The following is a 27,848-nucleotide window of genomic DNA, read 5'->3' as shown; positions in this document are numbered from 1 at the left end:
GTTGGGGATTTTTGTACCATCTGTATAATATACACAAGTTTAAGGTTTTGTTTGACAAGGGCCACTCTTCCTCCACTCCTCCTCGTAGCCTGAGAGAAGGAATGCTGAGGTTAAGATAGAGGAAGGGCTCGTGATCTTACATCTTGACCTCATTGATGGTAGACACTGAATATAACACATGTAAGACTTTTAGTATTAAACATTACTGATTAAACGTCGGCTGTGACTTGGGTACACCAGGTGAGCAGCTGCTCACCTACCAGCAAACACTTCAGCTTTCTTCAGAACTGCTAGTGTGGTATTTCATTTCTTTCGCTGGGGTGTGTAATGGGACTAATTTTTTTTGCTCTTTTAAGGAACATATCTTTTCTAGAACTACATTTATAAAGTGCTTTCGGTATTTTTGTTCTTCACAAGAACTTCACAGGAATAAAGAAGGGTGATCATATGGGCATGCACTTTCTGGAATCCAGGCTATCCTCAGCTGTGCGTTTCTGAGACCTTGTGCGTGTCATGTTCTGGCGTGAGGTTATTTATAAAGGGGAGAAGTGGAAGAGAAAGGGATAATTCATTTCAAACCTCCCATAACTGAGAACTCAAGTCTTCTAGCCCATGACAACGCATTAGAAACCAGGGAAGAGAGGAGGCCAAGTCTTAGAGACCTCTGAGCTCCAACCAAATTTGTTTTCACCAGCCTATCTTGGAGTTGTGCCAACATCAAGACGAACAGTGTCAGCATTGGCCTCTCGTTTAGCAGAAATTGTCGCTCACCTTGAGTAAATAGATATTTCAAATTCTGCCTTTCAAATAAGGCAGCCAGGTTATAGGGAGACAGAGGCATTTTCTTAAAACTGCTTAGCAAGTGAATGGCCGATGGGCAATTAAGATGCTGGTCTCATTCGCTGTCCTTCCATGTTCTCTCCTATTTCAGTGACCATGCACCAAAGTAACCAACAATACTGGGACTAGAAGTTGTAAGACTGTTAAGAAAAAAAAAAAAATCAGGAAATTGCTGGAATATTTCAAGCATATTTCTTTGGTTAACTTATTTTGAAGTTTTTCTCTGTTTTGTATTAGCTGCCCTTATAATTTATCAAAGACAGACTCATTGTTTTGGCAAGTCCCTGCCTGGAATTCTCCAACAAAAACTCACAGCACTGTCTGAATAGGAATTTTTAAATGCATTCTTAGTCTTGAACTTGAAAATGGATTCTTGATGCAACAGTTTGCTGGGAAATTTAAACAATGGCATTTATCGTGCAACAACATTGCTCCAGACAGAGAGCTTTTTCATCTCCTCCTCTATCAGTAGCCCTTCGACTACGTTATCTTTTCAAAGTTTTTGTTTTGTTTTTTTTTTTTGTAGATCTCAAAGGCAAGCCATCCCTCTTCAATCTCTCACTGTTTTTGGAATTCAGCATTAGAATTTGTCTCTTCTACTAATCTTTTTTGACAAAACAAAATATTCCTTAATCACTCTTTTCAGAGGTGATCATTATTAATGTTTTATTTTTACAATAATGGGATTATGCTGTAGATACTGTTTTTGGAAACCTTAAAAATTTTTTTAAAATATATATAGTCTCTACTTTCCTTTATTATTAAGTATTCTTTCACATTATTATTTTTAAAGGCTGCAAATTAGTCCATCAAGGGTATGACATATGTTTAACCAATCACATACTGGGCATTTGTTTCAGATTATTAGCTATTATAAACAATGCTGTGATGGATATCTTTTGTGAACATTTAGAATTATTTCTTTAGGATAAATTCCTAGAAGTGGAATTGCTGGGTCAAAAACTAGGGTGTAGTCAGGTTTCCTCCTAATCCTTGACAAATCCTGGAGAAATCTGGCATACCAATCAGAATTCTCAGGAGTTTCAACAGGTTGCTGGTTTTCTGATCTCAGAAATGCCTAGAAGGTAGGTCATAGTACTCAGTGCCCCTCCCTCCCTTGCGTGCTCTGAAAATGTATGTGCTTCTTCTCGTTAAGCTGGCCACGCCCAGAAGGCAGGGTACTCCAGTGGTTGGAGCTCCTTGGTGACTCTGAGACTCACCAAGTTTGCCAGCGGTTGACGACGGATCATTCTGATGTGGTGGTGTCATTTAGTGGTGACGTTGCAGCTGTGCTTCTGGAACTTTCCAGTGAATTACTCTAGGCTGCTGTACCTCCCCTCGGGGTTTTCTCAGATCCCTGGCTCCCCCACCATGAAGAACTCCGGGCTGTCACTCTTTAACAGTGACTATCAGAGGGCGAAGTCTTCAGGGACTTCCACGGTCTAAAGCATACAATTCTGTGAATTTGACTTACAGCAAGCAAATTTTTGTAATCGGGTAAAAGAAGAACTGAAACTGGAGAGAGGCCAGATAAGCCAGGTTGTTAAACTCAGAAGTTTAATTTTATCCGCGATATCAAGTCGGCAGCTCAGAGAGGTCGAAGAGGGGTGAATCAAGAGCCAGGCACCCTGCTGGCCTCTTGCTGGGCCGCCAGCCCGGGCCCCACGCCCTTCCAGCCCGGTTCCAGCCACAGCCGTCAGGCTGCTCTGCCCCCTGAGGGGAGCTGCCACAGGTCGCCGGCTACTGAATATTAACTACTGGTGCAGCACAGCAAATTCAGAACAAAATCTCGATTTTCCCTCCAGCCTAAAATACAGTTGGTCTCTTGTGATGAAATAAAACGTTGAAAATACAGCTGCTCCAGAGAACATTTACTGTTGTTTGAGCTACCAGTGATAACTGGAGAATAGTCCTCATGGCTCCCCTCAGCATTTTGGTCATAAAGGATGGGCCTTTTAATTTGTTATATTACAAACTTTTAACAGAGAAGAAGTGACTTTCCAGAAGCTCTGAACGCTGCTGCAATAAATGGTTTGTCATTTAAGGAACAACAGTGGATAAAATTCTGAGAGGTCTGAGGTCAGTTTCAAAAAATTAATAAATCTCATTTATTTACAGTAACTATATAAGTAGAACCAGACCATGCTTTCGCATTTTGTTAGCAGATCAAAAGCCATAAGCAGCTCTGATAAAAGGTGTGAGGGTCCGTAACTTGGTAAGTAAATGCACCACGTTCCCCCGGTGAAATGAAGAAGCTTCTAGTTCACCTGTGTTCTCTGCTTGTGACAATTGAGACTCAGCCAGCAGTGTTATTTTCTCCTTGATATTTGAAAGATTCAGGACAAAGTAAGATTGAGTTAAACAGGAAGTAGCTACACATTTTGGGCATGCTAATAATCCAAATTTAACTAACTAAATGGATGACAGTATTTTTGTCCGTAAACCCAAGAGGGATCAGAAGCATTGAGCTGCAGCTCAGTTTCTAAAATATTGTTTTCTTTACTTAGAAACTGCAGCTCCGACCTTTTAGGCAATACTACTTTCCTTTCACACGACGTTGAGATGGCCCGTGTCACGAATGAGTGGGCGGTGAAGTCATGCCTGGGCAGGGCATACTTGGGCCTAATTGGATTTATTTGGGGAGATTCCCAAGGGTTTGTCAGAGACATTCTAAAGGTTAAATTCAGTCTTTCTGATTGACAGTGAAATTGGTCTAGATCTTATTCAAAGATGTCTGTGGCTTACAGCCTCAGGCAATTGCGGTTATTCTGGACTTTTTGAGAATACTATCTCTAAATTCTGTGACTGTGACTCACGAAGAAAAGAACAGCCCGATCTCTTAACTTCTCTCTGCCCTACAGTAATGTTGCTCTAAGGCGCAGTGTCTTTTATTCTTAGAATGGGAAAGTTAATTAAAAGAAGTAGCTTGTGGTCTGGCTTAGAATGGAAATACTGTACCTCTTTAAGATAATAGTTGCTATTTTTAGACTGACTTAAAAAGAAATGAGCAATAGTGATGCTTATAATCTTCATTTAGCCTTAGACATTAGGAGATACACTCTCTAAAATGTCTAGTTACTTACTGGTTACTCCAGACGAGTTTTTGAAAGTATTTTTAAAGATATTTTTAAAAATATATTTGTAATGATGAATAACTCACTCAACACTAGTTGTAGAGAAAGGCTCTTCAAATTCCATTATAAAATAAACATAGCAGCTTCCTAAGCAAAATGGAGTTCCCATAGTAAATCTTGGTCGGGACAATGGCACGTTCCTGGGCCCGGGATTCAAAAGTAGGTATTAATTCAAAGCAGCTGGACGCTGATATGGAGCGTAAACAGGCCCGTCTTCCTGCTGTGGCCTCGCAGAATTTGATGTACGACCGTATTTTGCTGCTTTTGAGTGTTTCTCCAACCTTTGAGTGAGGGAGGGAGATGGTAGAAATACATAGGCTTTCCTGTGTCTAAGCTTTGACGTTCCAGAAAAACTCCCAGAGAGGTCATGCTTCTTTCCCTAAAAGGTAGACCGTTTCCCTCAAGTGTAGGTTTGTGTGGTTTGTCGTCTTCTGCTCAGCTAACTTTCTGCTGGATTTTATACACGTCATTCCTTCTCTCAGCTTCTTCCGTCGTCCACAGCCGCTGGTGCCTAGTTAGGTCTCAGGATGCCTGCGGATGGCAGAGCGAGGAGCATCGTGACACTGACATGACTTAATGTGCTTGCAAAAGCAGTCCCGTAGCCAAAGCGGAGACATCCTGGGAGATTGTGGGGAGCCGAGAGGAGAGGATTACAGCGTTTCCAACCAAATGGAGCTGGGGTACCTCTTGCGGGGCTCGCCTCCAGTTCTCTTGAGTGAAATACTCCATGGCTGGTGTGAAGGATTTATTGGGAGGAAGCTTTTAGCTGCTCTTGTGATGTGTGTGTACATACAGACACACACACACCCACATGCACACGCGTACACACATGCACACATACATACATATACACAAACATGCACACATGCACACGTGTACATGCATACACACATGCGTACACATACATACACATACATACATACTGATGACATTCTGATCTCTGTTTCAAAACTTAAGCTATTTAAAGAATTCACCAATCTAGAATCATTTCTCCCAAATAGAAAAGGGACCTCTCCATCTTCTTGTTACTCTTGTTTACAAAAGAAATGAAGGAAGCACTCCCCTTGGGTTTTTGTGAGACTTTTTCTGAGGAAGGATTGTGAATGAATAGAGAATTTTTTAGAAATTTGAGGCCTACCTGGGAATTTCCTTGGCTTTTTTTCTTTCATGTTCATAACAAAGTGATGAATGATAGAAGTCCGGGGAACCCAAAGAGTTAAACGGATTTTTGCGTTGGGCGCATTCGGGGAGCAGATGGAAGGCCCGTGGGTGGGAAAGCTGTTATTTAGATGGGGGGGGGGGCTCCTGTATGTTGGAAGGGCATGAGATTTTGAGGGGAGCTGGGAACCTAACATTTTGGGGACTAGGTTAATATGTACTAGTGGACACAGGAGAAGCGGAAGCCAAAGCATATGGTCAGGAAGGGAGTTAACAGGCTGCCGACAAAGAGGAAGAATGTGGCAGCTGAAGTAACCGCAGGGAGATGAGAGATGGATAAAACGGTTCTGAGATACCTAAAGGCCTAAAGAAACTCAAGAGCCTCCGGGAATAAGGAAATTAGTCTGGAAATATTGATGTTGTTACCTTCATTTGGGAAGTGCTGATACGTGAATAGGGAAGAAAATAAAGGAAGCTTCCTGGGTACCACCTGAGGCTTTCACCCATTCTCAGATGAGTCAGAGGCATCCAGGAAGTGAAAGACAGGTTGAGCCTTCCTGTCACGGAGGCAGGAAGCCAATAAAGAACGTCGAGATGCTCAAAACCCCAAGAGTAGATGTTACCGGTGATTAGACAGAAAGTGGGACAAACTTCTCCAGCATTTCTTCTTTGTGTTTACATTTGAACGTTTCTATGTTCTTTGTTTAAAACTATTTAGGCTCAGTGAAACAAAACACGAAAACAAACGAAAAGTCGCCTTGGTTCTGTTGGAACAAGGCCCTTTTCCTGTTGTGTTTTTGGCTCGGTGTGGTCAGTTTGCCAAGTCACCTACAGACCAAGCCATCGCTTCTGCTGGCAGGGGGTGGTTTTCTCACTGCGTGGACCTCAGATTGCGTTCGATTCTCGAGATAATATTTATCAAGGCTCCTTCAAAGTGCCAGGTGAATCGAAGGAGGTGTTACCAGCGCGACAATCTCTGGTGTTTGTGGATGACTTTGACGTTTACAGACTTTCTTGTTTGAGTTTGAAAATCAATTCTGCAACTTGTCAACAACTGCCCCTTTCTTGTAGGCGTATGACTAACCAAAATATGAATTAGAAGAGAGAAACAGATTTGTGAATTTTATTATTATTTAGGGGAAAAGCTATGCAGTGAAACGCAAAGTAGCACACGCAAAAATATTAAAAGCACAAAGAGGGCACCATGCTTCTTTAGAGTATACACTAAAAATGAGGAGTTTTAGAAAGGTCCATTTACGTGAGTGGTTCATATGCCTTTTTAGTTCATGAACTCCATTGAGAATTAGATTAAAAATTTATGGATACCTCCATACCCTCCTCAAAAAAAAAAAAAAAAAATATATATATGAGCAGAGGTTCCCACAAGGGCCATCCAGGTGACGTAAATCTAGGCCAAGTACAGACAATAAAGAACGATGGCACTTGGGTTAAACTAGAAAGTAACGTCGAGTTGTTCAGACAATAGAGAGGTGGATCTGTGACTCATTAGGATGCACGTCCTTACTCAAGTAAACTCAAACTCTAAACAATTTTTTAAACATAGCGCCAGCTAACTACAACACATTTTAGGCAAATTTGACCCCACAGCCCCTCCAGTTTGCTATTCTAGGCTTTTATTTATCATGTGTAAACAGGGCTATTCTTGTTTTTTTGCCCTAAGGCACGACAACAAGCTCAAACTCGTCACCAAATGGCAGAGGATAGCAAAGCGGATTACTCATTGATTCTTCAGAAATTCAACCAGGAGCAGCGTGAATATTACTACACTCACATTCCCACCATCTTTCAGGTAAGTGCCTCAGATCTCTCGGGTTTCATGTGTGCTTCGCTTAGAAGCACGTTCCTTCGAAATCATGATTGCTGGGCTGGTATCCCAAGTGGTTATATAATTCTAAATTTCCTGTAACTCAAATCATTTTTGAAAGCGTCTAGATCAAGCATTGACTAGCAATGAGATGAAATAGAGTATTAAGCTCAAGATTAATCAGGAGCCTTTGCAAACTTCCCTGGCTTGCTCCTCCAGTCATTTTCTGCCAGTCCTAGAAGTCTGATTCTTAGATTAACGCTCTCTTTGCTAAAAGGACCATTTTTGTACAAAAATACCACCTTAACTTTAGGAGTGAAAGCAATATTCATACAGATGTTAGCTCAGGGCTAATCTTCCTGAAACAAAGAAAAAAAAAAGGAAAAGAGGAAGATTGGCAATAGATGTTAGCTCAGGGCAAATCTTCCTCACCAAAAAAAAAAAGAAAGTTATGAGAAAGATATATTCATGTTCTCCCACTTTGGGAATCTTTTACAACTTCAAGTCCAGTTGTAGAAAAAAAATAATAAATATTTGCTTCTTGGTGTCTACACACACAGCAAATAAGAACCTCCGGCTTGTAGAAGGAAGGTTCCCTAGTCACCTCTTGGCCTGTGTTGGGGTGAGACAGTTAACCAGATACCATGCCTGTGGTGGTAAAGGGTAAAGTAGGATCCAAGATGGAGGGAATGTTTGACGAGTATCCTCAAATGCTGTTAATAATGAAACTACTTGAGTTTGGGGTCCTTACTGAAATTGGAATGGAGTTGTGTCAAGTTTCCATTTGATTAGCCTAACAAGTCATAGAATATGGGCACGGCTGGCTAATGTGGGGGCACAATAACCTTCCAGTTGCTCTAACTCAAACCCTATAGGCCTATACGACTCCTAGAGAATTTATTAGAGGTAACAGTGCTACCAGAAAACAACTTTCTTCCACAACAGTGGACCAAGTTAATTTTATACGAAATCTAATGTTGCAGAAAATACAAGAGATGGAGGAGAGGAGGATAGTGAGAGTTGGAGAGTCCATGAAGACCTACGCCGAGGTGGATCGGCAGGTGATCCCAATCATTGGGAAGTGCTTGGATGAGATAGTCAAGGCGGCCAAATCAATTGATCAGAAAAATGTAAGTCTTGCTGTTTGGACTTAACTTACAACTTAGTGTTTTGGGTTCCATTCTGTCTCCTCCCCCTGCCACGGGGACCTCATTGAATCATCTCCTGCTAGGTACTTGCTTCCTGTGGTCACAAGTACTTTTCAACAGTAGCAACACCACCGGAGAGTTTTTTTTAATTCAGCCTTCTGTGTTTTGGATTTAGCTCTCGAATTCCTTTTGCAGAAAACGCATATAAGTGGTAAGCGGTCTGAAACATTACAGAATTAAATGGAAGTGTTTTCTTCTCAGTTGGCTGAGTAACCTTTCAAATTGGGATGCGACTCTTTAGGGCATTTTTGGATGTTTTGGACCAGATAATTCTTTATTGGGGGGCCCTGTCCTGAGCACTGTAAGATGGTCAGCAGCGTCCCACTAGATGCCAGCAGCACCCCTCCCCCGGTCGTGACAATCAAAAGTGTCTCCAGATGTTGCCCAATGTCCCCTGAAGGGAAAAATCCTCTCCGATTCAGAGCACTGCTGTAGGGCCAGAGTTCTCCATTTGGATTCCTTTCCTAGAAGTCTATTTCCCTCAGCAAAAATACCAACTAAAACACCAGAATAGGCTTTTACAAACATTTGTTCATTTCCAAACCAAACATTTAACATAAAAGGCATGCCATAAGTATTCTGTGTCATAGGAACAGCTTAAAAAGAGTCCAGGGAGGGGATTGAAGCCATCTTTTTCTTGTGAATAGATCTTAGCATGCAGAGAGATTCTTCATTGCTCTAAGACGTTTGAAGTGTATTAACGTTTAAAGCCATTTGTGTATAAAGCTTTTGTTGGTCCAATGGACACAAATGCTTCCAAATGTGTTCAATGGTAAGTATTTGTAGGAGGGATAGCTGTAAGGTAGTGGTGTGGTTTTTTTGGTTTGTTTTTATGTTAGGATTCCTTGATCTTTATTTTATTAATACCTATTTGCCTAGAGCCTCCCTCACTGATTTCACCTAACTTTTTAGGGAAAAATTATTGATGCTTCTGAATTACTGGTGCTTCCCCATCAAACTACGTTATGCCAACGAGTTTTCAGAAGTGATCAAACCGTCTTTTCCCTGTATTGAAAATGTCATTATTTGATGTTTTCTTTATCTCTTTTAAGCATCTCAAAAGAGACAGGCCTCTTGCTGGACCTGTTTCTTGGTTTAGAGACCTATGGCTGGTCACTCGTCTATGCAGTCAAGTTTCTCTGTGTTATGAGTACCCATTCCATTTTCCTACCACCATTGATTCATCAGTTCTGTACATCTCTGTATCTTCACTTTGGTCAAAGTCTTTTGTGGTTGTAAATTCCTGGCTCATAGAAGGAAATCAAGAAATAATCTCAGTGGCTATCTGACCACCCTATTTAAAATTTCATTAGTCATCCATAAATTACTGTGTGTGGGGTCTTTTAAAGGGAGATGGCAATAGTGGTGTTTACAAGGGAAACTTTCAAGGTGAGGTCATCTCTATGTGCGTCTTGACTTTTCTTTTAGCTTCATTGACTTCTGGCATTGATTAAAACCCAAAACAAGGCTGATTTTCATTTCTTGTATTATAAACTTGGAAAATTCTTTTTCCTTGAAATTTTACAGTTTCATGAGATTATGTCTGAATGATGGTTTCTCTTTATCAGTTTTATCTGGGAAATTGTGAGCCCCCTAGATTTATAGGATATTTCTCCCATTCTGGGAGCCTTGTTCTCCATTGTATCACTGATAATTCTTTTTCACCCATGACGTTTATGTCGCTAAATCCAAGGGGCTATTCTAAGTCGGTTCGTCATTGACCAAAACGTCATTACACGGTTCATGACTGCATGTCAAAGGATCATGTTTTCACTAGAATAAGTCATTGTAAACACCAGCACACTTAGGACTGTGGAATGGAATCTGCTAGGAGAGGTTTAACTTCATGTGACGAGAACAATAGTGTCTTAAACAAGGCGGTTTATTTTTCCTCTCATGCAAAAGATGTCCCCAGGCAGAGGGTCTAGCCATGGTGTGGGTGGATGGTCCATAAGTCCTCACAGACCCAGGCTCCTCCCAGTTCACAGCTTTTGAGGATGTGACCTTCAAACTCAACATGGCTGCTGGAGCTCCAACCATCCTATCTAAATTCCAGAGAGCAGAATATAGAGAATGGCCCATGCCACCCCTTTAAAGAGGCTTCCTAAAATTGCACACTGTACTTCTGTGTACCTCTCAGAGATCTCAGAGGTCACAACTTAGTCAGGTGGCCGCCCCCTGCTGTACAGAAGGCCGGAGAGTGAAGCCTTTTAGCTGGGTGGCAATGGGCCCATCTACTCAGAAGGAAGAAGGGTGATTGGCTATTGGAAGACAATCAACAGTCTGTGGCATACTTCCAAATTACGTATTAGCTGAAATAGCTATGGGAAATTAAAATGTGGGCTCCTGAAGAAGTTGAGATGTATCCACATTGTCTTCTCTAGTAATTTCTTTTAATCAGATGGTCATTGAGTTAGAATGTTATGTTATAATACTCTACATATAATACTTTATCTATAGATCCATCTATCTATGACACTGTGGTTGTAATTTTCTTATGCATTTGTCTCCACGACCTGACCCTGAGAAGATGTTGAACCTAAAGTTGCCAGCACAGTGCACACCATAGACTAGGCATTCAGTTCATTGATTCATTCAGCAAACATTTATTGCACACCATTTTCACCGGGCGCCATCTTGGTCCTAGGGATCCAACAGAGGAAAACAGAAGGGAGCTTACATTCTAGTGGAGGAGAGACTGTGAACCCATATATATACAAAGAAAAATTACACCATAAATTAATATCTTTGAACCACAATGAACCAAAGAAATTAGACGGATTAGCTACTTTTTGCTTTGACTTTGTGTATGCTGCATTGTTATGAGAACTTCTGATGAGAACCAGATTTTTGTATTTCTGTATTTTTCAAGGGAATTGCATGATAATGGTCCAATTTTTCTGCTTTTAGCAAAGTCATTCTTAATTAGCATTTGTTTCGCCAAATGTCAAAAAAATTTTGTTTCTTCAAATCTCAACTAGACATATAGCTTTACAAATTATACTTTTTCTTCCTAGTGATAAAACTACTACTAGGAAGAATCTATTATTAATCAATATACCTTCCTTAGAGCATCATCTGTGTGAGGTCATCACAATTCATTGTGTAAAAAGTATTGTACGTATTGAACGTATTTGCGTGTGATTGGTTGTAATTTCAGGATTCACAGCTCGTCATAGAAGCTTACAAGTCAGGCTTTGAGCCGCCCGGAGACATTGAATTTGAAGATTACACTCAGCCGATGAAGCGCACCGTGTCCGATAACAGCCTTTCGAACTCCAGAGGAGAAGGCAAACCAGAACTCAAATTTGGTGGCAAATCCAAAGGAAAGCTATGGCCATTCATCAAAAAAAATAAGGTACTGATGGTTGGACCCGATGTGAAAATGAGTTTTCTGCAGAGTGGAGATTTTGACTGTATCTTTTAGTTTGAAAAAAATTAAGATTTTAAACCTGTAGCTTCAGAATGCAAAAAAAGGCTAGTATGCGATTTTATTTTAAAACAGTATTTCTCCTTGGTGGTGGTCCCTCCCCCATGGCCATTTGTCTTATTTCAGATGCATTGTCACTCGTACCGTGTCCCCCACACTAACAGATTACTGACCGCTCGGCCGCCCTGCTTCACGCCTTTCACTCCTGAATCTCCTGGGCTGCTGGTTGCCTCAGCTGGGAGAAGGGATACTGCGCAAAATTTCTATAACAGTTTATCAGCCTGTCTAATCGAAATTGTTTCCCTGGGTTAATAACTTGGTTTTGAATTCATGTTAACATGTATATCCATGAACATTTTTCGTTTTCTTTTTATATGGCACGTAGGTGCATGGCGGCATTAACCTGGGCATAACATGATCAAGGCGACATTACAGCTTTAACCTTAGAATAATTACTATCTAATTTTAAAGACTGTCTTGCTGTTTTCACAATCTCAGCATTTAAGGTCTTATCATTTTCTCCCATCAAGCTGTGTTAGTTTAGGAGGTTTAGAAATATTCACCCTTCTGGCTGGAACTGGTTTCCAGGAACTGATTAGAACTGTAGTTTGCATGTGAAAGTCTGCATGAGCTTCTTGTCAAATATTTCTTGTGGTTCTTCTGTGCATCGCTTACTAAAACTCCCACTTTCATCACATTCTTCATTTAACGTATTCTCCATGTTTTCTTTTGGACCATGGCCTAAATATTTAATTGTTTGTGTTTGACTTGCTTTGGGTTTCAGATATGATTTGATGCTTATTTTTGTTTGTGTCTTATCTTCTTGTTTCTGATTTTTACTCTGTCACTGCTCCATCTCTTACACGTAGCTTATGTCCCTTTTAACATCCCCCCGTCAGCCTCCCCCTCCTCCCCCTGCCTCTGCCTCACCCTCTGCTGTTCCCAACGGCCCCCAGTCTCCCAAGCAGCAGAAGGAACCCCTCTCCCATCGCTTCAACGAGTTCATGACCTCCAAACCCAAAATCCACTGCTTCAGGAGCCTAAAGCGTGGGGTAAGTCCGGCTCTGGAATCCTGTCTCTCTCGTGCGCTTTGGTTGCATGCTCTGGTCTGCATAACTTATTTTGTTTGTGAATGACTCCATTGTGTTTTCCCATAACATACAACAATAAGAACCTATGATTCAGTATTGCTGGAGAGAAGAACGGCAGAGAGAGGAGGAAAGAAGGAAGGAAGCAGGGTAGATGGAAGGAGAGAGAGCCAGCCGGCCCAGAGCTCTTTTTGTCTTGAGCACATTTTGGAGGGACTTTTCTCCACTTCCCTTTTAAAACATCAAAGTCATTAACATTTTACTTTGATTTTGCCAAAGAAGGACACTTAGATTCAGTTTAAGTTAGCGACGTATGAGATGAGGAATTGGAAGTTACTGTGTAGTCAGAAAATATTTGCTTAATAAATACTGAGACAATGTGAGCATAATGAAGATGGTTTTCTCTGAGCTGCGCCTCTGGGGTCAAAGGGGAAATGTCACGGTTTCAGGGGTTTCTTTAGCTATTTTCGTGAACTTGTAAGATGTTGATAAAAATCTCTGACTGGAAAAGGCCCAACGCAGTATTTATCCTTAAAAGACGAAACAATAATAGCAGCTGACATTTATTGAGCCCTTATTCTATGCCAGACTCTATTCTCTGTGCTCCTTTACTTTTTTCAACCACCCTACGAAGTCTAGGTACTAAGATTTCCTTCTTTTACTGATACGAAAACGGAGGCATAAAAAGATGAAGTCAGGAAGATGTTGAGCCAAGATTTAAAGCCAGGGAGGCTGCTCGTAGTCAGAGATTCTGTGCCGTCCACGTTCAGCGAGACACTGCGACAATGTGGTTGACTCGTGAGTGGATGTTACGCAGACCCAGGCTTGCCGTTCTAACAAGGCTGCCCGTGCCTGAGTCCTAGGGTCTGTGCAATCGATCCAGCGGCCCAAAGTAGATACCGGTTTGGTTTATAGGAAAAGATTGGAATAAGGTAATGTGTAGTCTCCCAGATAGGTCTAAATTGTCAGTCTAGTCCAAGCCATCCCCAAATCTTCTTCATAACGAATGATGAAGTGTGGCTATCAAGAGTAAAGAAACATTTAACGCATCAACGTATCCAGTGAGGTCATCTTTTATCCTTTCTCTGAGGGTTCAATACAATTGTCTTGGGATGTGTTCTTGTACAAACAATTTTTACTTCTCCTTTCCTCTGTGTAAAAAAGAGTGTAAATGTATAATAACTAACTAACTTGTTACCTTTTAAAATAAGAGACAAAAAAACCACCCCATTTCTTTATATGCAGAGTTCCTTTAATAAGGGAATCTCAAAGTTTTATGCAAAGAGGACAGTGGGTGGAATGATCTTGCTTTCAGGTTACCCAGTATATCAGGTTAAGAATTAGAAATTTAGTTTCCTAATGATTTCAAGAGAGCCATTGTTCGAACGCAGAGTATAGCTTCAAAAGTGGGTGATGGATGATGTTGAGCTCTATAATTAGATCTCACTTTCTGGCTTGATTCTCCTGGCTGTTAGAACCCCCCATCCATCTCCACTTGTTCATCAGAGCATTTCCAGCACATGACCAGGGTATTTTTTGCTAGACTATGTTTTACATTCATCGTAAATCAGTGAACCCATCTCTGCCACTTCTAAAACCCTTATGGAGCACTCATTTATTCTATTGATAATAAATACCTCTGCATTGCCTTTTGGAGTCTCCTAGTGAAGTGTGTTGAATATTCATGACTGTTTACCATTTGTGTCTGTATCTTTTCCATTCTTCTCTCAACATCACACAGTCTGTTGGTTGCCAATGGTTTCTGAATCTGTGTTTTCTGGTGTTCTCTAAATGTTCAGTAAAAGACCAAAGAGTGTCAGTAATCAATAAGTGTTAGAAAAAGATGGCTAGGAAAAATATAACACTTAAAAACAAAAAATGGTGAAGTGGGAAATGGGTTATTTTGATGATTTAAAGGAAAACTCTTTTTTTTTTCTTACCATAATTAGCAAAAATGGATTTTATTTCTTACTCTTCAAATCTGTGCTCAGCAAACCTCTGTTAAAAAATTTGTCCTAAATGATGAGTGTGTTTTCCTGAGAGGAAATGCACAAACGCATACACACACTAGAAGCATTGGTAAATAAACAGAAATCTATTTTTGTTTCCCTCATTTTTGGTCAATCTGTTCTTAGTGAGGGTCAGAGTTCATGTCCCTTCCTTCAGGAAGTAGGAGTGCAAAAAAAAAAAAAAAACAGAAAGAAAGAAAAGTGAAATAAATCATAGAGGTAAGATTAGGAAGTTCAAAAAAAAAGTCTGAAATGTAGAGAAATAAATTTGATTTTAAAGTACTCTCAGCATGGAGGGTACATGGTTTACGGGCTCCCTGACTTGAATGATACAATCCTAGCTACTCTTTCATTTACTCTACTTTGTAACTTAAAGACTATTGTGCCAAAGATAGGAAAAGTACCCTAGGAGAATAACCAATCTGTGATTTCAATATGTCTTTTAATTTATCATGTTTTGCAGCTTTCAGATCCAGAGTTCAGTAACTGGTTTCTCTTATCAGAATGTATAATCCTGTGCACGTATTTCTTAGTGTAACTGATTTTTGTTTCTAAATAATTAAACAGGATAATTTTTTTTTGCTGTAAATCATTGACATTTGTAAGAAAATTTTATTTCATTGAAGGTCTTTGAAGTATGCTACCTGAGTGTTATTAACCATTATTTCGTCTTTACCTCAGTTGAAGAAAAATGAGACTAATGTTCTTAATTTGCAATCTACAAAGTAATTTCATTGTCTTAAATTAAGTTTTCTTTTTCTGGTCTGAGTAAATCTAAATCTAAATGGACATATTTTTCCCATGTTTCAGAGTTCATTGCATGGAAAAATACTGTCAGAGTTGATCAAAATATTTTGAAAATCCTTACCAACTGTTTGTCAGATGTTACAATCTTATGGTTACTTTAATTTTATTTACTTTATCTTGTTCTCTCGCTGATTATTGGCAGACTCAGTCTTTCTGTTTTCACAAAGAACTCATGAAGAGGACGATAGGGAAACCCACGTATGCTTTTGAAGCTAGGGACTATGTTGTAAGTTTACCTGTGGCGGCCAAGTCGCACGGTCACGGCACAGGCACTAACCCCATTGACATCACCAAGACTGGGGACCCAGAGGCGCTCTGCTGTGCTCCCATCCGAGCAATAAAATTCTCAATTGAGAGACCTGGACACCAGAAAAAGCCTAATTGTCTAAATTCAACCACAGGCTATTTCCTCTGGAATACTCGCATGGAAAACGGAACCAAGCCTCCCAGTAACACTCAAACTTCCTAAAAACGTCACTGAGTGGAGCTTGGTTTTCCCCCTTCATTGAGCGTGACTGCCTTCTGAGAGGACGTCACTGGCTTTGATTTTATGGCAGAATTTCATCTATAAAACGCAGTTGCAGAGCGTGGTCACAGGACAATGACTCTTACAGATGGCAGTTGTGTAGCTTGGGGACCCACATCCACATTTGAAATGGATGGACCTGTAAGGAAGTTATATCGTAAAGCTTGCAGAACCAAATAACATCAGAGCAGCATGAGCAAGGTCAGAGAGCAGTGAAATGACGTCCTGTGAACACTGACTTAGATCTTTATTTCCACTGTCCCCTTTCTTCGTACTTGAGGTTAGTACCTGTGACTGCCCGGTAACACATGGACTCGCTGGCTCTGTGTCCCTCATGTGTTATTGACACTTGTGGCTCCCAAGGCTCCATAATTGTTGCCTGAAACTGACAGCTTTTTAGTTCTGCAGGCGTCTCGCGATGCACTTACTGCAGCCTTTCAGAGTATTCTCTTAGCAGATGATTCCGTTTCTAATTTTAAATAATCTAACTGGCTGGCTTACCACTTAAGACCCAAAACCGGTTTATAATCGTGAAAAAGAATCCCGTAGGGTGTTTCTTGTAGATCATCCATCAGGGTCCACTTCAGAAAGCTGGATTGGTCTGAGAATTCACTATTTCCCATTTCTATTTGGATTTATTCTCAGTCCTGATGACTTGTTTTTATTAAGAAGTAGTAATCTTCCTGTGCTGTTAGTTTCGATGTTAGAATTCTACTTTTGGAATGCTTAAAAAAGAGTATATAAGCTTAAGGAACGGAAGTAGCTGAAGAGAGAGCGGCTAGAGTACCGAGTTCAAATATCAGTTCTCTGAGTTAGCGACATTCAGAGGGTGATGAGCGAAGAAACGTTTGTATATGGCAGTGTGCTTTGCAGGGAAGATATTTGCAAAGTTTTCTGCTGTGCACCATAAGTGTTGTCCGTAAAGAACTCGAACTGTGATGACTCTGTGCTGAAGTTCCCAGGAGGGGCTCAAAGAGCTAACACAGACTGCCACACGAGAGCCGCCACGGATGTGACTGTCTGTACTTTTTTTTTCCCAAAAAAATTTCTCTTGCTACTTCTTTCCTTCAAAGTCTTTTTCCTCATAAGGACAGTTTCTTTAAAAGCTTAACGCCTATTTACAAAGAGGCATCAACTGTGAGTTAATCTTAAGAATACGATTTGTTAAATCTGGTTAAGGAATTTCCAACACCCTCCCTTCTCCCAACTTAAAATGAAAGGGTGCTTTCTTTAGCCCTTTGTCTCCAACATAGTTTCGGACCCTACCACCAGCTGCCTGAAGTTTTAGGATTGATAACAGCTAAACAAATATGCACTGACCTCTCAAAATACTGCTTCATAGCCATAGAGCATGGCTCACCCGTTGAGGAAGAACCACGTTCCTTTTTCTAATTTTGAGAGGCCTTCTAATGTGTTTTGGGTCCAAAAATCACTATACCCTTCTAATCTCCAAGCCCAGCAGAACTGCAGCTGCTGCGCCCTGGTAATGACCAGGACCACCACAGTAAGGAGGCCCCCTTGGAAGGTGAGACAGTTGGCTATTTCCTGGAGGTAACTTTCAAGAGCAGCAAGTTCTGTTGACTCCCCAGATGCTATGTAACCGCTGCGGGCGGGCTCAGAGCTCGCTGGCCGCCCCTGAGAGCCCCCCACAGCCAGGGGGCGGTGTGCAGGGCACGGGTGGGAGGGGCATCCTCCTGCCTCCAGTGCTTGGTTACCCATTCCTCAGCTTGAGAGTTTGCCTGAATACCTTTAGGAAATGCCAATGCTCATACTTATTAGGTCTCCTTAAAATAAAAATATTGCTTCCTATTGTGGAATAATTGCTTTTCCAACCCTGTTAGCCTGTGTAAAACTTTCCATGGGAAATTTGGTGAACAAAAGCCTATGTGACTATTTTTGTCTTCTATAATCATCATATGTCACCAACGGCAAACTTATTTTCATTTATATCCAGTTTCTTGTGACCAATAGAGAAGTGTAAACAGAAACTCTCCTTTTCTATCTTGATTCTTCGCCCTGGCAACACAGCAGTCGAGAATGATTTTGTTAGCAGTAGCCCCTCTTGTGAACTTTTGCGCAGACCCGCTACAAGTCGTTTTCACGGAGCGCAGGTGAACACGTGTATGTTAGTACAGCGGAACTGACCAGGGCCCTCTTCTTCTGATGTGTTGATGTATTTCTCTCTCTCTCTTTTTTCCCCCGCTTACTCCTTCAATTTTTTCCTGAAGCTTTCTCTCAAGCTGGTAAGCACAATTATTCCTTGCATGTCCTGAATCTAATTGGGGCTTTGGTGTGTGTTTTATTGTGCTATGCCTTGTGCAACGTATCTTCAAAGTTAACTGTTGATTTGTGTTTCTCTCGTGTCTGCTTGCGTTGGTGTTTCTTTGTCAAACCTTTGAAAACCAAAGGTCTAGAATCTAATCAAGGTGATCTTAATCTTTGCAAATTGCTAAGAAAATTAACGCTTAACTCATGATTTGGTTTTCTTTATTACTGGGGCCTTAAGAGGATGACTAGTGTTGATAAAGTTTATTTAAATATGAACATAAATATAAATATTAAATATGGGGGAGTTTGTTTATTGGGTCATTTTGAATAAAAGTAAATTTAATAGTTGAAAGGTGCTCCTCCCTGGGAGCCAGAGAAGCAGATGGAGAGCTCTGGCACCTGAGGGGGACATGCAGGAACGATGCCAGTCTCAAGCTCAGGTCTAAGGCGGCCTTCGAGAATTGAAAACTGCGAAATCTCGAAGGTGCTGCATAAGTACCTTGGTGCCTTGTGCATGGCTGATTCAAGAAATCACAAGGTGATTTAATAGACAGTGAACAAGCCTCCTCAGCCTTCCTACCATGATTGACTGGGTGTTCTGTGTTTTACTCAATTGTACAGCACTAGTAAAGAGTCCAACTAATCATTAAATTTATTAAAAGAAACTCTCATTTAACCACATAACCCATAACTACCCTCCAGATATGTGTAAGCCACGTAGTATTCTCAAACACCACAGCTGAGAAGGTCCTGAGATGATGAGCAATGGTAAACGGTGACCATTCGCCCAGGAATAAGACCAGCACTTTACGCACTGCTGTTGATAACGGAGGGTGATATTTGCTGGTGATCCTTATATATGCATATTCATAAATACATAATTGTTTTCAACCCGACTCAGTATTTGGCAACTGCCCCAACCCTAAAGAAAACGGGTATTTTATTAAATTAAACATTGCTTAGACTGTGAAATAAGATCCAGAGAAGGGTTCTTGATTAAGGTCTCTACAAGAAGGAAGGATGTAGACGCTTAAATGAACTGAGTTCCTCAGCAGTCTGGATTCGGCAGAAATGGAGCAGCTAACCGGGGTCTCTCAGATGCCAGGGTGTCCTTCCTCCCTTTCTTTGTTGTTTCGATGAGGTGCTAGCAGCCAGCGATCACCGCATCAGGAGCCTTTCTGTCTGACATACAGACCACTGACCGCCCTGGTGGCGAATTGTTGTTTTATACCCTGACTTTCAAGTTCCTGAAGAAGTGGCGTGTTGCACAAAGGCGGCTTAGGGGTAAAAACCAGAAAACTCAGGCAGAGCTCAGGAGCAAGTGTTCGATCCCAGGAGCATGTCCAACAAGAGCCTCTTAGAGCCACAGGACTGAAAGCAGACATCTACGCACACGGCCGCCCCTTCCAACACCTGGTATGGCCAGTCTGCGTGTGAACTGGGCTGTTCCAAAGATTCCAGAAAACCCATCCTGAATCAAAGCTGGAAATAAAAATTCCTTTGTGGCAAAATGAATCATAGGTCAGAGTATTGTTTGAAAGAATTCAAGCTTCAAAAGGCTAATTGGACACAAAGATGTTTAAGGTACTTTCCAGAAACCTTGAGTTTCTTTGGATCTTTCAGAAACTGTTGATCTGAATCTCCAATGGCAACGTCAGGTTTGTCTGAGGCGTAGTCACTGAGATTCGATTTAAATACCAACACAGAAACACAGAACATCTATTGAAAGGGACCTAATTGCTCAATTAGACTGACTCCTGATCAAGCGAAGAGAATTTGTTTATTATTTAATTGTTTTCATTTTTCTAAATAATCCGGGCTGTGTTTTTGTTGTCTAGGGCAATCTATTTATGAGTCATACAGTGTGTTTCACTTACAGATTTCTGTGCAGCTGTTCACACGCCAGTGCAACTCGTACACCTGCTCGCAGTCTAGACCCGTGTGGGCCAGCGTGGTGGCCACTCACCACACGCGGCTATTTAGATTTTAGTCAATTAAAATTAACTAAATTTTAAAATTTCAGTTCCACAGTTGCACTAGCCACATTTCAAGTGCTCAGTAGCCACGTGCGGCTACTGTATTGGACAGTGCAGCTATGAGGACATTTTGATCATTCTGGAAAGTTCTTTTGGACTCGTAGCACATAGTGAGGCTCAATGAATGTTAATGAACGCTGACCACTTTCTCGATCTCCTCACTTCTGAAGCAGTGTATTTTACACTGTTTTGTTGCGTTCCAGCATTAAAACAAAAACAAAACCAAAAACCTCAATTCTAGAAAACATGCTGACCTGTTGTAAGTAAATTCAACATGAAAACAAAATATGGAGCTTCCAGGCTCCGTGATTGAACTGAGCAAATTGAAAAGCACGTAATTAAGGTTTCAAGTTTTATAACACGATAGTGTATGGAAAAGAAAAAACAAATCTGGTTTATTTTTATATTGAAGATTAGTTTGCTTCATCTTAGTTTTAGAGGCAAATTGAACTTCCTTGGTTTGGCCTTAGGGGATATTCCCTGCCATCACTCTGGTTTCACTCAAATCTTATCTCCTCCCACTCTCTCTCTCTCTCTCTCTTTCTCTCTCTCTCTCTCTCTCTCTCTCTCTCTCACACACACACACACACACACACACAAGTCTTTGAGAGCATTAGCGGAAAGGTCTTGGCGTGGCCTTACTGGTAAACTATTTGCTGAACCACACGCTTCCAGCAGCCTGGCATTTTGTCCTAAGCAGCCTAGGAATTCCAGTCACACGCCCCCAAGTAAGCCGCTTGGCAACTTCAGCTTGATTTTGGAATGACATTATCTGGGTCCCTTCTTTTCCACCCACTCCCAAGCCAGCCTTGCCTTTGTTTATTTGGTTCTAAAATAAAATCTTTTTTTTTTTCCTAAATTCCCCAGCTTATCCCTGGTTATTGAATAAATTTCTCTTTCTTTATGAAAATCACCTCATTTAAGTAAAAGCGCTTGATAACCACAACTTAGCCACAGCTTGTAACAAGTCTGTATGGAAAAGTCTAGAAACTCACTGTTGACGTTTTCTACTTAAATCGCATGCACAGAGGAGAGATAGCAATTGTTTTTGAAAGGGACTCAAGAGATCAGAATATACTCCTGATGGATTAAAAATAGCTGAGGTTGATTTCCTAGGCCGTGGGCAGTAGATTTTTGAGGTGGGGGAATTATACGTGGATTTCCCAACTGTATAGGAATTTTCTAGTGACCCTAAAGATGTCAAAAAGAAGTGAGCTGACTTTTAGAGGCAGCAGAGTGCGTGGGGGTAGAGGGAGGATGTGTTTTTTTTAATGTCCTTTACACCCACATTCTCTGAGGTACTAGATGTCCCCTCTGTCACTTCGCGAGGATGGAAACTTTTGGCCTCAGCCTGTGTGAGGGGACGGGAAGGAATACTCAGACTAGGGGGGAAAAGCAGGGCCTTCGACATGAGACAGTTGATGGGGGTACTTACCACTGTTTTATATGAAGAAAACATCAACTTCCTTAAAACTTCAGTGTTGCCACCGACACTGACAGTAAAGTGAAGGATCTGTCTCAAAATTTGTTTTCCACTGATTCTCAGTGGAGTCAGAAGTATTTCTTCCTTTCTCCCCCTGCAACATGGCTCCGTGCCTTTTCCGAGGCGGTTCGGCCGGCATCCACGGCCCGGGAAATGGTTTGTGGGACTTCTGCCGTTTGCATGCATTGATTCTGCATCTCAGCTGGGTGTCGTGGGAAAGAGCTTAATTTATTTCATGAAAATACATGCAGACGTCTGTCCCCCTGGCGTCTGGGGAATTTTCCCTGCGGGCTCTCCTCGGGATCTGTTCCCCAGCAGCCCCGAGGGCCTTCGCGGCTCACGCGTGTTTGCATCCGCAGGGCGCCGCGCCAGAGGACTTCAGCAACCTCCCGCCCGAGCAGAGGAGGAAAAAGCTGCAGCAGAAAGTCGACGAATTAAATAAAGACATTCAGAAGGAGATGGATCAAAGGTAGAGTGGATCCATGTGACCTCCTGAGACGTTCCACTTCAGTTTGCAAAGATGGGCAATCCTAAAGGAGATCCTAATAGAAGCAGTTATTTCAGCCGTGTGTTTTGTCCTAGATCGTCCACTGGATTGCTTTATTACAGCCTGGGAGAATTCTTTGAACAAATAGGTTTTATTCTGAGTTTTGGGAACAAAATACATATGGTTATCTCTTTTATCACGGGTATAAAAGTGAGGTTTTTTTGTACAAATGAGGAAGAAGGAAGTAGCATGAACCCCGCCCCCTCTCTTGCCCCACATCCTAGTTTTGGGTCCAGAATGTACCTTCCTTTCTTTCTTTTTTTCTTCTTCTCCCCAAAGCCCCCCGGAACATAGTTGTATCTTCTAGCTGTAGGTCCTTCTAGTTCTGTTGTGTGGGATGTCGCCTCAGCATGGCCTGAGGAGCAGTGCCATGTCCACTGCACAGATGCCAACCAAAAGAAAATTGGTGTGAAAAGGCTGACTTTCAGGCCCCCCCCCAAAAATCCAAACTATTCAACTGAAGAGAGTCAACTTCATAATAATAAGAGATTCAAATAACAAATGGTTCAATTCACCAAGAAGATACAAAATTTTAAATCTGTATGACCACAATAGCATAACCTCCAAACATGAACAAGCAAAAGTTGACAGAAGTACAGAAATACAAATATATCATTATATGGGAGATGTTTAATGCTCTTCTCTTAGTAATTGATAGAACAGATTAACAGAGTCAGGACAGAAGATCTGAGTAATGTAGTTAACAAAATTGACCTCATACACAAACGCAACAGCTGCCTTATACACAGTCTTTTCGAGCACACACGGAACATTTCCAAGAATTGAGCACACCCTGGTTTCATAACGCAAATCTCAGCAAACATCAAAGACAGATACCAGGCGAGGTATGTTCTCTGAAGCTTGAAATTGAGCTGGATACCAGTAACAAAAATTTTGAAATTAAGAAATGTAGTTCTAAATAGCACAGAGACTAAAGAAGAAATCATAATAGATATTAGAAAATATATGGAACACACATTCCACCTATCAGTGTCTGGGATGTCACTAAAGCCGTGCTTATAAAGGGAAATTTATAGCTTTCAGTAAATATTAAAAACAAAGAAAGCTAAAAATCGGTGAGTTAAGTATCTAAGAAGTTAGAAAAAGAACAGCAAATTAAACCAGAGAAAATAGAAGAAAGGAAATAGTAAAGAAAATAATGTAAGTTAAATAAATAGAAAAAATATACATTCAACAGAAAGGATCAACAGATGCGAAAGTTAGTTCTTTGCAAAGATGAACAAAATTGATAAACCTCTGGAGGGACTGATCAGGAGAGAGCAGAAGGAGGAGAATGAAGATGATGAAGTTAGACAACTCTTGAGAGGTTTTGCTGAGAAATGGGGCGGTGGCTGGAGGGCGGGGCCACGAAGTCGAGAGGAAATGTATAAAGGGGGACGACACTACAATTTGTTTGTTGTAAGGACGTTTGTTCGTCTAACAGATATTTTTGAGCATCTGCCGTGTGCCAGCATTGTCCCGCCCACTGGAGATGCATCAAGTTAACAACAGGGCTTGAGCCCATCGAGCTAGGAAGAGACAGGCAGCAGACAATGAGCGCAACGATCAGTGATGTAATGTGGGAAAGTGATACATGCTAGGGAAAGAAAGGGAGTGGAGCGAGGGCACGGGGCTGGGGGGCCAGTGGATGAGGGCTCCAGTCGGGGAGTGGCCTTCGGGAAGAGTGGACAGACACTTCACCACTGTCCACCAAGGGGGTGGCAGGCTACATGTGCTCAGATGCAAGGAGGCGGCGGGGGGGGGGGGGGGGGGTGAGGACCTGTGGAAATTCTGTTCCTATTATTTCTGTATTTTCAGTTAAACTATTTCCCATGGCTCAAAATATAATTTGGTTTGTTGGTCTTGTCTTGTATGACTGGTTTAGATTTTCTTTTGCTGAAGCTCATTAAAGTTGGCCCCTTACCCCTGGCAAAGAGTCATCTGCTCTAAGCTTGCAGCAACTCAAACCCGACTGCAAGTCCCTTGAAGCCTGGGCTGAAGTTCGCAGAGTTCTTTGGTCCTACAGATAAGCCCACGCGTGCCCGCAACGCTTCTCCGGGGGTTCCTCACTCGGGCTGCTGTGGGAGGGCTTCCAACACGAGATTTCAGGAAGGGTGTGGCATCTTGCAGTACGCAGCTCTGTTGCCCGCCTGTCTTGGAGACCAGCTGTGGGTTCAGTTTCTTAACAGTGGAAATAGTGTATAATAAAATTCCCAAAGCAGTTACCTGTGCTTCCTTCACGAGGTAAACTCAGCGCAGCCCGCAAGGCCCGAGATGCCGGCTGTAGCTTTGGTTCGTGTAAAGAATAGTTGGTTTGTTGCTATTGTTGTTTGCGGCAGAGGGGGTGTGGTGCAGGATTACGTCTCTCACTGGCTGAAGACAATAGGGAGGTCCCATCCCAAAAAGGCAGCTGCAATTTAAATATCTGTCTCTGGATTATACAGACCTTGGTAGCAGAATTCTTCCAGAGGCGTTTTAGAGCCAGCCCCAACAGGCCCTCTAGTCCACGCTCAGAATCCCCCCACGCTCCCTCCCATGCACAGGGTTTCCCAGGTGGTAGGAGGATCTGATTGGCTGACGACATTAACATTTACCAGGCTCTGCTCATTCTTTTTTCAGAGATGCCATAACAAAAATGAAAGATGTTTACCTAAAGAATCCTCAGATGGGAGACCCAGCCAGTTTGGATCACAAATTAACAGAAGTCAGCCAAAATATCGAAAAATTGAGACTAGAGGCCCAGAAATTTGAGGTATGAAAAAGCTGTTGTGGAGAAGCTTTGTTGGAGAAAAAGAAACGGAAGAAGGGATGGGTGTCATGAAGGGCGTGTTGTGGAGCGCCAACATTTCTCTGAGAGAGACGGCTTGGAAATGGCGCCGTGTTTCATGATTTAAGGGAAAATATGCCGTCATCCATTGAGCGTCCTGCTTTTCAGCATATCCTATTTTAATTGTGTCTCTAAAACTCACACTGTTTACAGCTGCATTTGTACACGGTGTTGCTTTTAATTTAATTTTAAGTTTGTTCTGCTTCATTTCATGTTGATAGCGGATGCAGTGGGAGTGTACAATTGTTCGTCATTTCAGTAAATCAAAAAACAATTTTAAAAAATCACTTGAAATATGTTATTGTTCTTTCAAAGGACCCATTATCAAAAGGTTATATATATATATGAAAACCAATAAGAAACGGAAATGAGAAATGACTAGGAAACACCAATAATAAGTGTTTTAAGGAGAGAGGGGAGCACCCAAAGGCTGTGGGCAAAAGTCTTCTTTTTTCCCCCTAATTTAAAGAGGTCTCCAGAGCATGGAAGAAGAAATTAGTAACCGATCATTCCAATCAGGATAGGTTATTGTGGCTTTTTTCATTCTTCCTAGAATCTGTTGAAAGTTTTTAATGTTTGAGTTTTTAGAACCTGGAAATGTCCTTTTCTGGTCATTTTTATTCCTCTGCCTTTCGAATAGCATGACTATTTCAAATTTTGCTGATTTTATTTCCTACGTATGAGTTTCTTCATTATTAAAAAAACGTTACACTTTTAAAAATATGGGAAGTATGGCTTTCAAACTTAGTCACTGCCCTAGTGTGGCAGTCCCCTTGTGTTTCCCAGTGTGACCTCACGGTCACAGAATTTCTGGAACCAGAAGGAACTAGAAGTGATTTATCCAAAGCCACACAGCTGTTTAAAAAGCCCAAGAGTAGAACGTGGTCCGGGGTTCCTTCTGCCACAATGCAAGCGATTGCCTACATCTAAGTTTGCTCCCACTTCTCCAGCTGGGGGTGAAATGGAAACAGTTGCCTGTAGGAGCATTTATACAGTGAAAAGCAAAAACACCGGAGGCTCCACCCTGATGTGGGCCTTCTCGAATCAGCTTCACTGACCAACGAGCAGCCCAAATTGGGGGCCTTAAGACTCCCTGCTCAGGCGCTCAGCTGAGCTCAGGCCAGGGTCTGTCGTGGCATTTGTTTCCAGGCGTGGCTGGCGGAGGTTGAAGGCAGGCTCCCAGCGCGCAGCGACCAGGCCCGCCGACAGAGCGGCATGTACGACACCCAGAGCCCAGCGACCGTCAACAACTGCGCCCAGGACCGCGAGAGGTACAGTATCTGCACAGGGCCTGCTTTCGAGCAAGGGAGCAATGTTACTGTGTATTCGGTTCTCGACTCTGGAATGTGGAAACGAGCATAAGGCGCTTGTTAGACACCAAAGTGCCTGTGATGACGGATCTCAGGTTCTCTCCCCGGTGCAGGGTTCTGATACCACATGGGAGGGTGACAGAGCATGGGGGGTGATTTGAAGTGGCCTTAGTTACGGCACTTGGGGGCCTCAAGCACTTTGCTCTCAAGGGGGCTGGACTGGAGTCCTCCCGGGGGCAGTCGCTATAGTTGCTGTGTGTCTTCCTCTCTTGAGCAGCCCGGATGGCAGTTACACGGAGGAGCAGAGTCAGGAGAGTGAGGTGAAGGTGCTGGCCACGGATTTTGACGACGAGTTCGATGATGAGGAGCCCCTCCCTGCCATAGGGACTTGTAAAGCTCTCTACACCTTTGAAGGTAACACACGTGCCAGCCCAAGGCCCCCACTTTTCATAAACTTCCTGTGTCACTCTTCTCTTTCTCGGATCACACCTTCTTTTGAAGCCTTCCAGATCTTTCTCTGCTACTCTCTTGCTCTGCGCATAGTATTATTGTCGTTTGGTCGACGGCTGTCTGTTTTGCCCTCTGGTCTGTGCAGTTTAACACCTTCCAATGAGCTTAATTACAGCAGATGGCAGGGAGTAATGACTGTCTCACCCGTGCGTTCAGTTCTCGCAGAGCCCCTGTCCCGTAAAGACCCCTGAAGGGGTGGGATGCGGGTGGGATGCTGTAGCATCTGCCTTGGACACACATCCTACAGGGGACAGCCTGCAGGATTTCCCAGAGGAGGGGGAGAGAGTGATGGGGGCTTCCTGGGGGCGTGAATCACTACCTTAACAGAACTCAGAGAACTCTCTGTGCAGCCATGTCTCAGAGGAACAGGCATTGCCAGCCGTGGAGGTGAGGAAAGCATGGGGCTCCTGTGGCTGGAGCCCAGATGTCTTAGGTGCTACTAGTGGAATTTGAGATGAGAAAGTAGGCAGTGTCAGTGGGGAGGTGGGTGTGAGAGAAACTGTGGATTTTACTTGGCAAGCATTGAGGAACTATTCAAAGTATCGCGGGTGTTGACACGCTCAGAGCTGTACCTTAGGCCATTTAGTGTCATGTGTAAGTTCAATCAGAAAACAGGGATAATGGTTAGAAAGATTAGCCTGGTGTTTCCTAAACCGATGAACCTTGAAATGATGTCCTGAGAATGTTAATAAGGATGCTACGAAAGAAGCAATCAGAGCTCAGAGAAGTTTGGGAAGCCCTGGGATCAATGAATTTTACAGATTTCTTTACTACAGGACTTTTCAGAGCCTTTGATAGACTAAATGTTCATTGTGACAAAACAAGAAAGAGAAGTACCAGGT

At 42.2% G+C, this 27,848-nt stretch overlaps 1 protein-coding gene across 29 annotated transcripts in view; it reads left to right on the top strand.

The window, feature by feature from the left end:
• Positions 1–27,848, top strand: part of FNBP1 (formin binding protein 1) — a 121,157-nt gene that overhangs the window by 85,338 nt on the left and 7,971 nt on the right. For 2 of the 29 annotated variants that reach the window (XM_070596923.1, XM_070596921.1), the window contains exons 7-16: positions 6,814–6,942; positions 7,941–8,087; positions 11,326–11,523; positions 12,465–12,647; positions 15,642–15,725; positions 18,254–18,268; positions 22,172–22,281; positions 24,979–25,111; positions 26,336–26,457; positions 26,774–26,910. In XM_070596923.1, the coding sequence (XP_070453024.1) occupies positions 6,814–6,942; positions 7,941–8,087; positions 11,326–11,523; positions 12,465–12,647; positions 15,642–15,725; positions 18,254–18,268; positions 22,172–22,281; positions 24,979–25,111; positions 26,336–26,457; positions 26,774–26,910 (1,258 nt within the window). Of the gene's footprint in view, positions 1–6,813; positions 6,943–7,940; positions 8,088–11,325; positions 11,524–12,464; positions 12,648–15,641; positions 15,726–18,253; positions 18,269–22,171; positions 22,282–24,978; positions 25,112–26,335; positions 26,458–26,770; positions 26,911–27,848 lie in introns of all 29 variants that reach the window. The other 27 variants (XM_070596922.1, XM_070596920.1, XM_070596938.1 and 24 more) reach the window with 20 other exon arrangements.

The sequence above is a fragment of the Equus przewalskii genome, chromosome 26, assembly GCF_037783145.1.
Source record: "Equus przewalskii isolate Varuska chromosome 26, EquPr2, whole genome shotgun sequence".
Taxonomy (NCBI): Eukaryota; Metazoa; Chordata; class Mammalia; order Perissodactyla; family Equidae; genus Equus; species Equus przewalskii.
Note: the sequence above shows the minus strand (reverse complement) of the source record. Positions and strands in the feature narration are given on the sequence as shown.